The 13,504-nt window shown below is 40.6% G+C and overlaps 1 protein-coding gene across 2 annotated transcripts in view; it reads left to right on the plus strand.

The window, feature by feature from the left end:
- PARVA (parvin alpha) overlaps nt 1–13,504 on the plus strand; it is a 61,973-nt gene that overhangs the window by 16,440 nt on the left and 32,029 nt on the right. The window contains exon 1 of one of the 2 annotated variants that reach the window (XM_053945917.1): nt 11,045–11,121. The exons of the other annotated variant lie outside the window; for it this stretch is intronic. Within the exon in view, the coding sequence (XP_053801892.1) occupies nt 11,094–11,121 (28 nt within the window). The 5' untranslated portion in view covers nt 11,045–11,093. Of the gene's footprint in view, nt 1–11,044; nt 11,122–13,504 lie in introns of those variants that run through there. 2 annotated transcript variants of the gene reach the window in all.

Consider the following 13,504-nt stretch of genomic DNA (forward strand, 5'->3'; position numbering starts at 1 on the left):
GTGCTTATATGTTTATCACTCAGCACGTGTTAGCATTATTCCTGTGGAATGCTCTTAATTAAAATCCAGGAGCTGCTTACAGTGCATTTGATGCTCGCTATCATGAGCACTCAGTCGAGTTAGCAGCAAAATAAATTTAAAGGAATGATTTTTCTCTGAGCTGCGATACAAGTGGCAGGAGCTTTTGTAACCGGTGTTGTCATGAATGCACGGGAGGTTTCAGCAGCAGATTCCTTGTTAATCAAATGACTTCTGTTTTCATTTTTCAAATCCTAATATTAGCTCAAGTAGGAGGCAGGGGACTTTCAGATGGGACAGCAGAAAACAGGATGCTTTTGCAGTAAAAAAATAGCCCTTAGGGCAAGTCTAACATCTAACTCTAACATGCTTCAAAGCCAGATTTGTTTTGGAAGAGTTACACCCAGAAAATCTCTTGATAAATGGGTGAAATCTGTTGCTCTGTTTTTGAAGGGAAGCAGCATGCACCAAAATAAGTGTTTGGTAACATAGTATTGCTTCTTTATGAAATTTTGCATTGTTTTTTGGGGCCTGATGCTTGATAGATAGAGTTAATTGTTTCAGCGTGAGTAACCAAAGTTTTGAACATGAATTCTAACTTTTTGACCCCATTAATCATAAAACTGTCTGATCTTGCTTACTGTAACATTGCTTTTTCTTTTCAATTGATGAGTCATGAGCATATATTAAATACAATTTCTTTTAAAATAATTTTTAAAAGTCCTTCTTGCATCTTAAAATGATTTTGTAAGCCAAGAATTCAGCATATGTATGTCAGAACATATTGCAGTGGGCTTATGATATATTAGCTTCAATGAAAATTAGATCTAAATCAGAGTAGACTTTGAAAAAGGGTTGTGGGCACATGTTTTTGGGAGTGGCTGGAAGAACTTACTGTAGGGGAAGGTTCAGCCCTGTGTGTGCTCTACCTAGAAACCAGATAGGCTGATGTTTCTAGTTAAAGCAAGATGCAGAATTTAAAGCAAAGAACCGCTGAATATGAAAATTAATTTTTGTGTTTACACAAAAAGAAAAAATCCAACTATGGTCTAATTATTTTTCTTTGCTTTCCTTTCCAAAAATATGTCTAGAAATTAAATAAAAAGCATTGAAGTATTTCAACAACCAGTTGGTTGTGGGGTTTTGGTTTTGTTTTGGATGTTTTTATTGTTTTATTTTGTTTTGGTTTTTATAATGCCATTAAAACTTCTTTGGAGGATAACAACCCTCTTGAGGACCAAAGCCCTGCCCTGTTACAGCCAACGCTTAGGGGCTTTTTAACCCGCTCTGTGCAAAAGAAATCACAGAATTGAGAAATCAGGGAGCTGAGTGAGTACCGAACAGAGACCCACGACAAAATCTAATTGTTGCTCAGTTTAAAAACAAGCATGTCTTGAAGTCTGTGGCCTTTTGGAAGTGTAAGAATGTTTAACTCCTGCGTGTCTGTTGTGCTGTAAGCCACGAGCTGGCTGCCATTCTGTATTCCAGAGCCTCACGGAGCTGAGGTGAGCCCCGGCACTGCTCCCCTGGGCTGCGAGTCCCCTGCTGGCTGGGGAAACTGAGGCACAGAGCCATGGGCTGGCCCCTGGAGGACGGGGCACAGCCAGCTCCAGTGCTTCCTCTGCTCTTTGGACTTTAGGGATCGCTGTGCTCTCCCTGCTGCCTCGCCCTCTTCCAGGTTATTTTGTTCCTATGCTGCTTTCACATTCTTCTCCCGGAGACCAGCCACTTGTTAATTTATCTACAGATAAGAAATTGTGTGTGCAATTAGCAAAAGCCTTCTTTGGTCGCATTCACCCTTGTCCCTCCCCTCTGTTTTCCTCTAATTCCTGGTGACCCTTCTTTGACTTTTATTACCTTTTAAGAAGTGGCAGAATCAGGTCATTAAGTTAAAGTGAATTATGAAATGTTTAACCCTCTTGTCTCCCCTCTGAAACACCAACCCCACACATACCAGTTCCAGAAGCCCATGGAGGGCTTTTTTTAATAGAAAAAATTGATGTCTGAGTGTTTGTATGTAGCCTGGATTGCAACATACATAAGATACAAAAAGGATATAAACCAGAAACTGAATTTTCTCCCTCTCTGAATCCCTTATGCCTCCAGGACCTCTACTTTTACCATTTTAAAAATGAATTTTGGATAGGAAAAAAAAAAAAAAACACTGCGGGGTTCCACACTTTATTCAAGGAGTTAAAAGTCTGGAGCTGTGCTTGATGAGCCAGATGGTCTTCAACAGTAACATTGTTCATATTGTTTAGATTATCCTGTTGCAAGTACAGTGCCTCGTTTACCTTTTATGGAAGAAAGTGTGGAAAATTGACCACAGATGTAAGTAACCAAGAATGATGGCTGAGGCAATTCTTACCAGGCCTCCCTCTCTAACACGCCTGATCCTGCAGATAAAAATAAATAGAGAAATGTGAGGCAGCATGAGAAATATCTAGTGTTACCTATTTAAGTGTTTAATTTGAGCTGTGCGAGCTACTAAAATCTTTATTTTCTTAGACTGAGATTTCTCCATATTGAACTGGTTTCAGTCTTTCGGTGTAGGCAGCCTGAGTGTAGATTTTTATCCAGGTACTAAATAGCACATCATTATAGATTTTTTTCCATCCTGGTTGAAAAAAAGGGTGTGGGAAGAAGCCAACTACGCTGACCTCAAACACAGTTTATGGTCCAAAAATCTTCATGAGAAGATTGGTACCCTTTTTGTGCTGTAATGAGAGAGCACAAACTCCCCATTAATATTGATTTGATTGGTATCAGAAGCAAAGGCTGCACCAAATTAATTAGAGGTAGCTCATTGTTACTCCTGATAATGGGCTGTTGAATTAGTGAAGCATCTTACAAGTCAGTTTCAGATTGAAATAAACTTTTTTAGACAGGTATCTCTTTTGTGCAATATCTGGAATTGGAAGGCTCAACAGAACAAAGGGAAAAATGCTGCAAATGAAAGCAATAAAGCCCTGGTTTATAAAGTCCTTTTGTCTCCTATCACTTTTCTTTCTCTCCCTCATTTCCTTCCTCTTATTAGGAGCTGCTGTCAAAGTGCATTTACTTATGGCAAGTGGTTCCCTTCGGAGCCCCTGAGCTGATGCTGCTGCATTTGCATGCAGGTGCTGCTGTGGTGGGGCACAGCTCTGGCCTGGCCTCTCCCCTGCCCTGGTAGGGCAGAGAGAGCTGTGATTGTATAAACTCACAGGTTTGCTGTGCAAGGGGCCAGGCACTGAGAATCTCCTCTTTGCTCTTCAGCTCAGCTTGGCTGCCTCTTTCACAAGGTGGTAGATTCCTCTGACTACTAAAGGCGACGTCTTCCCTTTCTTGAGCTAAGCTTTGATTGATCCAGGAAATATATATATATATATATATTTTTTTTTTTTTTTTTTTTGCCTGTGCAGTGCTTTTGAATTTGGTTCTGCCTGCACTGGTTTCTAGAAGCATAGACTATCAGATTCTCTTGCTAATACTGTTTAAAGACTTTTCAGAAATTGACAGGAAGCAATGTTTTACAGGGAGCAGAAAGGGCTGGAGATTATGGTGAGAAATACTCAATCCAGTAATGTAAAATCAGCAGTTAACTCTGGGAACAGATTTCTAAGGCAAAGTTCAAATGATCAGTCTAAGGTTCCACTAAGTGGGACGAGAGATAATAATTTTCATATTTTTAATACCTGCATTCAAAATTTGATAAATTAGACCGACAACATGGGACACTGTTTTTCATCATTTACCTATCTGATTCTGCTCCCTGTGGGATCTGGAAAGCAAGATCACTTGGACATAACAGCTCTGGCTCTATGGCTGCAGCTGTAGGGTGCAGAAGGGGGAAGCCGTGGGGAGCAAGTGGCAGGAGCAGCACCAGAATGGGAGATGGGAGAGGTGATAACAAACACGGGCCTTGGAAGGGGAGATGGACAAGGCTGGAGCAGCGCTGAGGAGGTGACCAGCTTGAATCAGGACAGTGGGTGAGGGGAGAGGGATGTGGGTGAGAGTGATGGATGTGGGGGACTGCTGCTGAAGGGGACCGAGCCTGTGCCTGGGAGCCAGCAGCCTCTGAGCACTAATCCTTTTCTGCTCTGAGGCTGCATGCAAATTCTCTTTCTTTTCTTTTTTCTTTGTGTCTGTTCTCATATTCATGAAATAGTGATAATGGCCATTGTCTGCATCAAAGTGGTATCAGGAGGCTTAAAGTGCCATTGTAGTTCTGAAACAGCAGAGATGTGTTGACCTTCCTTTGTGCCCACAGTCGATAAATGCTTACCTCAGTGACAAATTAAGGGTTTGCTTTCTTCTTCCTGAGCTACCACGGCTATGAAAAGGGTTTGGACACCATCCTGTACTACGGCAGACTTGTTAGCTTAATTGCAATCGGGCTGCACAAGTAACAAAGGGCAGGATTCGCCTGACATGCCCTGAAGTACTAATGAAAATGGAAACATTTGAAGAAAAACAGAAGCTTTCAGGTCCTGCGTTAGGATTAACTTGTGCACTGATCTAACATTTTGCAGCCGACTTCTAAAACTGATCCAGATCTGTCAGGTCAGGTTTTGTGCTTGAGCTGATTATCCAGCAGGGAAACTTCACCTGTGTTTTAACTCATTCAGCCTAAAAATTATTTGAAAGATAACTGAAGTCCAAATGTTACAGAAAATCGTTTTATAAAACAAGGCTTCCCAGGGATGAACACAGATTTCCATCTAAATAAAGCACCTGATTCACAAGACCCCAGAGATTTTCCATTTGATAAAGCAGCATTATTGATCTCTGTTAGTACTCTAGAGAGATGAAATGAAAAGGTTTTCATTGTCTGGGCAGGACCAGTCCAAGAGAGCAAAGAGGATAAAACACCAGTGTCACACAAACTCCCCAGACTCTGATGAGTGAGACACTTTGCATTTGCTGTCTTGAAATATCTTACAGAGGCCAGTGCTGAGGACACAGAGCTGCAAAGAATTTATCTGTGGAGATAGATTTTTACACCGTTGAAAGGACCCTTTGCTGAATTGCACAGAAAGTCAGGCAAAGAGTGCTTAATCAGTGGCAGCTCACCACTACAGCAATTCAGAGCTGGTCCCTGCATGGTCAAGTCACATATCCATGGCTAGAGCTGTACTCTGGTTCTCATGGGGCTGAATCACAAGGGAAGCAAATTATTAGCAAGTTAGACCCTCCTCATAACCTTGCAGCTGTTGTGGTAAAGGTCAAATAGGCCATAGAAAACGCAGGTTTGTGGATCCAAAAGCCCCACTAGTAATGCTTAGAGAAACTGAAAAGTGGGCTCTTTTGCTGGTTCTCTTCAAAGCTTGAAGAGAACTTGTTGCTCCTGAATGAAGGGAAGTCTGGTGGAGCGAAGCTGTGCTGCAGAGGGACTGTGAATACAGAGAGTGGTTTCTCAGCAGGACACGAACCCAAAGCTCCAAAAAGCATCACTTGATTTGTAGAGCAGACTAAAGCCTTCTAATGAACAGCTCTATGCAAATATTACATTTTTAACTGGTGTACCCTATTACTCACAGATATGCTGGGAATTTCCTTTTTAACAAACAATGCCTGTCTTGGTGGAAGCCTGTTTCCATGACTAAAACTATGATGAGAGCATCAGCCTAGTATGGTTCCAGGAATAACCTACACATTCAGCTCTACTCTGCCAAGAACCCAGAGACTGGTTATTGAGATGAATGGTTTTGGTTAATGTGCACCACAAAGTAGGAAAAAAAGATGCCTATATATTTTAGATAGATAATTATCAAGAAGTTGTGTATAAAAAATAATAATGTATGGTAGGGGAGTAGAAATATAAGCCTTGAACTTCCTATCCTGAAAATATAAATCACTGCAAGTTTTAAAGCACTTGCATGACTCATATGCAGAGGTCATAGACCAAATTTGCTGATGGAGGCAGGATGAAACAAATTCGGCTGCATTTTTATGATATTTTTCCTGCTGCTCTTGGCTTTTTATTTACCCAAAGTAATATAATTTTCCAGAGAAGTGTAACAAATCCAACATATGGAAGTGCTATCCAGTTCAGTGCTTAGGTGCAGAACTGAATGGGAACAGTGGTGTGTCAATAAATGGCTTACTGCATGTCAGGCAAAGGAGTCTCTCAGGAGCCGTATTGCCAGCTTGGCAGGATTCTGGAAACGGAATCTCCAGTGGAACTGGGGTAGTAATGCAGGCACTGAACAGGGCCCAGGCCTAGAGGAAATCCAACTCCAGTAACATGAACTCTAAATGGAAGGCAGAGAGAGAGTAACAAGAAAGAGGCACTTGTTAATGTGCAGGTCTATAAATCAAGGGTTTTTTCCTCTTGCTCTAGCACAAACTTTGAGCCAGTTTAGTGCATCCCTGAAAATCAGTGCTTTTTCCACTTGAGAAATAATGTCATAAAACTGAGTAAACTGTTTGGTAATCAATTGTGTTGCCTATTTCTTTTGTGCCACAAGAGAAATCAGCAGGAGTTATGATTTAGGTCTGATCTGCATATTGGATTTATGCTGCTGAGATTCTGTTGACTTTGAGGTTGTTTTTATATTTTCAGTAGCGTTGCTGATTTTGATCCAGCATAGCTTAGAAAATGAGAGAGTTATTCCTGCATCCAGTTTAAAATGTCAGCACATAGGAAGTCAAGAAGTCTGGCTCCAGGTGAAGGTTTTAGACCTGAATGTGTCTTAATCTAATGGCAGGGAATGAGCCTGGCCTGTTAAGAGAGAGAGGCTGTATTATTGAGTGTTCCAAATGATCCCATTTTGTGTGCATGTATGGTTGTAGAAAAGATGTTGTTTATGATACAAGGCATAAAAAAGTGTGTGTATTTATAGGTACAACTTCATTTTCTTTCTCCTGTATGTTTAGGAAAAAAGGCAATGGGCCTGCCTGTGTTGAGTAACACTTGGACCTTGCAAGGTGCATTGCAAATAATAGTAACATTCTGGGAGAGCTGGAGTTCCTCAGTTTCTTGTCAATGTATTTTTTCCATATGTCAGTTATATTATAGGTGAACTGTGTCACATCAGTAGTATGTTATTTTTCAAGAGTCTAATTTTCTTGCATTTGCAGCTTAGATCTAGTTGGGATTGACCCTTCTAAATGACTTTTGTCAGCATTCATGTGTTATTTGGGAAGGACACCATTTTAATTTATGTTTAAAAACATAACTCTGGTATCTACCTTCTCCCTTTGCATCACACAACCACAGTGCTGGAATTCTTCACTTTTGGATTTTAGCCCTGGTGAGTGGAGAGGGGAGGTTAAATGTCACCCATACCCTCAGTGCCACCCCTGAAGCCCCACGTGCCAGGCTCATGTCATCCTCTGGAGGGCAGGGGAAGGCAGAAAGGCAGTTTGGAGACACCTTTTTCCTCACTGCAGTTACACCAATAGATGCTGGCACTGCCAGGGATTTCACCTGTAATTTCTTGGTAAATGAGCACTTTGTGTGACTCCCAGTTTATGAGACTCTCATTTCTGCTTATGTATAACATGCAAGGTCTGTCATCTTTTCTTCCATTTACATTATTCCTGGCATTTTAAATTCAGGTAGATTAGATTTAGACATTTTGTAATGAATCTGCATCATTTTGTGTTCTGCTTGCTCCTGAAATAGCCTGGGGGAACCTGATAGACACGATTTATGTGTATCATTTAGAGGCATAAAAAAGCATCTGATTGATTTAGTCTTTCTTTTGTTAGCTCTTTCCTATAATTCTAATCATCATTTTACTGTAGCATTACACTATTGAGGAAAGTATGGGTTTTCAAAGGCAGGATGCTTCCATATTTAGAAGTGGTGATGCCTAAAGGAAAATGGCTTGGAGGTCTTTACAGCAGATTCTCTGCTGGTTCTGGTGTAGCTCATATCGTAGTTTGCAAGGTAGAAAGATGTCTGGCATTTATTTCACCAACAGTTAACTTTAATTAATGAATTTTTTGTATTATTTCCTGACCTCAGCAGAATATGCTGTGGGTAGGATGCTTCTGTGCAGCACTGAGCTCTGCTGCTGCAAAGCTGTTGGTGTGAAAGCAGACCTGGGTGCTGATGCTGCAGCTCATTTCCCGTGGCAAGGGGGAAAAGGGACTGATGAGATTTGGCAACGTTTGTTTCTGTGCTGCTGGGATGCTTGGAGTATTCCATGTGGGTTTTAGTCTCTGTCACTTTTACACAGAGCAGAGCAAAGGAGACAGAAACATTAAGGACCTGACCCTGTAGTTTTCCAGTTGGAATCAATCAGTATAAACAGTAAGGCGAATTCTCTTCTGATATCAGTCAGTGCTCTTCTGTTGGCTTTAGTAAGGCTGTGCCCATTTGCAGTAGCTGAGAATTAAGCAGTTGCTCTCCTCCCAGCCTTTCTGATGACTTAGCATCATTTTTGAAACATAAAAGTCCTGTTTCAGGTCTGGGTTTTTGGCTTACGTGTTTAAATTGAAGGCTTGTCAGTTCTCATGTGACCAGCACTCTGAAGATCTACAAGTGAGGTTAGGTGAAACTGTGGGTTTTTTCCTTACTACTATCTGGATTTTCTCAGAACCTAGATAATTTTATCCCATTTGCATCAAACATTCAGGTAACTTTAGAATCCTGCATCTGTATTGTTTCTAGGGAAGCAAAATAAAATTACAAATGACAGTAATTGACATTACATGCTTTAATTGAATTTCCTCCTCTGTGAACCAAAACCTTTTAACCAAGTATTGCAGTGCTATTTCTGTATTTATTTGTTACATGGGTTAATGTGCTATGTGGCAGATCCAGTATTTATCCATTTTCACAAATTAAGCTATCAGTGTCATGTTGCCTTTGAATTGTTTCCTGTATTGATGGCCAAAACGGCTTGAATAAGACTTTAGTCCTCCCTGGCTATATTTCTGTTTTTCAAAGCTGAAAATTGCAGGGTTGAAAATGAGCCCTTAGGAACAGTTTGGGAAACTCTAGGCCCAAAGCATCTTACCAATGTGCTGGATTTTCTCCCTGCAGTGATCTCTGCTAAGGGAAGGGAGAAGTGCACAGGCTTTTTGAAAGGTGATGTTGTTGTTGTCATATAACAGGAATTAGAAATCAAGCCCTGCTTGAGTTTACGTTTGTGGCCAGTGAAAATGAATTGCTGAGAGAAGGAGTAGAAATTCCTCTACTGGGTCCCCAAGCTGTGAACTTCAGACCTGCTGAAGTTTTCAACTTCGTGCCCTGTTATACCCTCTGAGAAAAAAAGCTCTGCTTTAGCTAATTTGCAGCTTTCTTACTCTGCTGTAACCTCACCTATTATCTGGTGATTATCACCTATTTTGTCTGCTTCTGTAGGTATAAAAACTCAGTGTAAAAGAAAAAAATTTCATTTACTATTTTTTGTAAAATAACTACTTTTGCACATGCAAAAAATACCACTTTATGAACAGATGTAAATAATCACTTATAAAATAGGTTGAATTGATGATGCAGGTAGCTGTGACTTCAGACTTAATGAATTTTCTTAATATATAATAATTTTCAGCATCCTTCTTGACATTTCAAGTGAAGCATTGTTTTCCTTTAGCTTTACTTGTGTCCCAAACAGGATTGCCATAATAAAGTATGTGGGACACTTATGATTCTATTCAGAAATTAAGAAAATGAAAGCTTGGTAAAGAACTGCCAGCTCAGTGTTGTCTGTAACTGAATGCTGTTATTCAGCAGTCCAGCAATGCAGATTTTCAGTGCCAGAAGGCAATGGGACTCCAGGGGTCAGAATGGGGAACCCCATTACTACTTGTGAATGCAGCATGAAACAGAAATGTTGGCAGGGAAAGCTGCTTTTAGGAGTGACCCAAAAGCTGAAGACCAGTGTGTATCAGCAACTCCTTAGAACTGGCAAAGAATGTGATGTCAGAACACTGATGAGAGCTCTGAGGCTTCTTCTGCAAGGAATCACATCTGATAGGAAAGCTGGGGCAGGAATGTTGTGTAGCACAGCTGAATAACCCTAAACAGTAAATATCACTCACTTCTCCATACTTGTCTTTTGGCACAGGTATTTTAAATGGAGTTCCATTGGAAATTAGAAAGGTAACTACTTTGCATGATTTAGAAATGAGCCAGGGATGTGTCACTTCCCTCCTCCTGCTCCAAGTTGAAACAAGCACTTAGACATTTTATAGCTTCTGAAAAGTTTTAGTCTGTAGAAAACTTCACAGGAATCCAAAGTAAGTAATTGCTTTAGATTACATTTTCATTACTGTCCCCCTTTGGAAGAACCCATAGACCATAAAACTAGTTTATTTCTTACCAGTAGTTTCTTATTTTTTTGATGGCTAATACCTCTCCTTTCCTCTGCTTTTTAGCTTTTTATATGCTTTTGCCTGTTTCAGGGCTTAGTCCCTGTTCCATGTGAGTGTGGCTAATTATTTCAGTAGGGAAGTATTTGTAGAGAAAAAAATACTGTGATCAGGATCTGAATTTGGTAATATTTGGTAATATCATGTGTGCATCTCAATTCAGACAACAGGATTCAAGTAACTCCTGTTGATCAGATTTTGTTTCACAACAACAGAAACAAACCCCCCCCCCCAAAAAAAAAAAAAAAAAGAGAGAGAGAGAGAACGAAATTTCCCATCCAGTGTTGCAGTGTCTATGCATAGACTTTTCCTATGCTTTGACTTTACTCAGTTACAAGGGGAAAAGGTACAAGTCACCCAGAACAGAAACAGACTGGGATTGCTAAAAACGTGTGTTTGCACTTGCCCTTTGAGCACTTGGTTTAGTTGTATGACTGATAACAAAAGCACACAACCAAAACTGCATCCCAGCCTTCAGAACACAACTGGCCAAGCTGCAAAAAGCAGATTTCGTTTCTTTTGCAGATGGTCTATGAGTCTCATGTGGCATCATATTAAATTATATAGGCAGTCAGTCGCTTGCTCTGAAGCGATGCTCTGAGCCAGGAGTTGTGATGTGCTTGGACCATTCTGGTGGAAAACAGGCTCGAAAGCTAAACCAGCTCCTCTGAAGAGCAGCAGAGCAGGGCCCTGCCAGGGGCTTCAAACACCTCAGGGACTGCAGTTCCCCCTGGGATGCACTATGAGGGTGGCCCAGCGACCCTACGATGGGCTGTGGAGCATTTTGCCCTAAAGGTAGGAGCCCAGACTGACTCATCTGGTTGTTTCGCTTTTCTGGTTATTGCTTTCTGACCCTGTATTTTTACAATGGTAGAAATTTTTGGCTTGTAATATTTTGAAATAAGAATGAGAATTTATTTTCTTCTTGCTTCTGTCAGACTTTGTTTTTCCTGGGTAAAAGAAGAAGAATATACAGCAGTCTGTTAATGTTATTCCATGAAAGTATTTCTGCAATATGAAATAGAATTAGCTGTTTTGTCCTGTGATGTTTCATAAGATTTTATGTTTCTACTAGCTTCATTTTGGTACAACTGCAGTCTTTGGGTAACACTGGCTCCAGTGTGAAAATAGTGATTTTTATCAGCTGAATTTCCACTCAGGGCAAGTTGTCATTTGTAGTCAAAAGCATGCTTGGGATAGCAATTTTCAAATGGACTATGTCTTATGCAGTCAGTAAGTTTTAATATTTGTGCTTATTAAAATGAAAACTGCATGGTACTATGCACTTTCTAAGAGGAATAATGACACAAACTCACAACATCAAAGCTAAAGGCTGCAGATTATTTTGGGGAAACTCTAAATGTGTTAGTGCCATAGAGTAAAACCCATTTGAGGTTATTTATGTCGATGATTGAGTTGCAGGTTTAGGTATGCCCACCTGCAAAGTGAGACAGGACATAGAGCCACAGGTACTGTTGATGTGATTGTTCCTCATGATGAAATTGATGCATTGGCAATGACGGCAACCCAGGAAATGCATTTAACAGGTAGGAGTTCACCCAGGGATGTTTCCCTTGTCTGACAGCTCTTGACAGGTGCTAGCAAGTGCTGCTCCAAAATTCCAGCGTGTTTGAGATCTCTTGGAAGAGACAGTGGCACTGCATGTGCAGTTCAGAGCTGGAGCTTTACCCTTACGATGCTGGTCTTCAAAGAAACACCTCAATCAGATGAACAGTTCAGTCAGGTGGTTTGTTTTAGACAGGGCATTTGGAAGTTGGAGCAGCTGTTTGATTTTATAAGGAAATAAGCAAAATTAGGAATGCACAGAGGGTACCAGGCTGGGCCCATGAAGGGCAAGCCACAGGGCTGGATGAAAATCATTACTGGTTTATATGGAAAAAAGGGTGTTTTCTTTGCCATGACAGGGGTTTGGAAAGCAAAAGGTACAGGTATTCTGGCTGCTCTGTCAGGCTAATGTACATTACAGATGAGCTTTTAAGGCTGTATTTTAAGTGCCAGGCGTCCATTTTACAAGTGCAATTTTTCTCCAGAAAGGAAACATGTAGATGTATTCTTTAAACTGGAATTGTGTTTTTTTTCTATGCTGCAGAATGAGGATACTGCTGTTTTCTTCTGTTAAATTAATTAATTCTGATTAAGGGATTTGAAAACCTAGGCTGGGAAGTGTTGATTTATTTCCTGTGCAAATTGAGAACAAATTCTGCTTTCCTAAGCCAAACACAATTTCTAGCTTGTGCTACCAAAGTCCTGTCTTGCATCATCATCTTACACTTTTGTGTAAATGTGTTTTAGGAGGATAGCACAGCTACACTATTGATCACACCACACTGTGATTTATGCCAGCTGACCAAAGTCCTCCCTCTAGGCAGGGATTTCTACAGACAGCCCTGATATATCTCATCTCTGAGCTAGCCCTTAATGCTGCATGGCTGGGAAAAGCAGAGGGGCTCCACACATGTGAGTGTGCAGCTTGGTAATGCACACTCGTGTTCCCTTTCTCAGGTCCTTGCTGTAGCAGTCAAAGCCTGAAGCTTTTCTGCTGTCAAATGCACGTTAACCTCAACATTGGCCAAGAGAACCCTGAAGGGCAGTTTAGTCTTCAGGATGCTAGAAGATATATTTCTTCCATTTTAAGGTTTCACTTGCATCCTGTTACCAAATCCACCCCTTTTTCTTTCAGCATGTAGCTGGGTTTCTGTTGATCCAGCCAAAGCCACAGCCTATTTTTGCCATGTTGAAGGCCTGTCTTTAGATCCCAATTCCCAAATTAGATCCTGGTTCTGTCCTTGACTACAAACTCCAATTCCCTAGGACATACTGCAGATATTTTAAGAAACCATCTGTGTGTTAGGCACAAATATTAAACATGGCAAGAAATTTAAAATCTTTCAAGTCAAGGGGAAAAGCAGAAGTAGATGTTGCAAGTCAATTCTGCTCCTGAATCTGAGAACCATGGTTAGATACTCAGGACTGACACAGAAGGCAGCAAAAAAATGGACTCCAAACTGCCAGTTATGCAAATAAGTAATATATCTACATATTTGTATTAATTATTATTTCAATTTCTTATCCCATCTTTCTTGTGTTTGCTGTTTCTCCTGCCTTGGTGTCGACCCCAAACTTCATCCTGGTCAATTTTGATAGTAAAAAAAGATCT

This window comes from Vidua chalybeata, chromosome 6, assembly GCF_026979565.1.
Source record: "Vidua chalybeata isolate OUT-0048 chromosome 6, bVidCha1 merged haplotype, whole genome shotgun sequence".
In the NCBI taxonomy this organism is placed as follows: domain Eukaryota; kingdom Metazoa; phylum Chordata; class Aves; order Passeriformes; family Viduidae; genus Vidua; species Vidua chalybeata.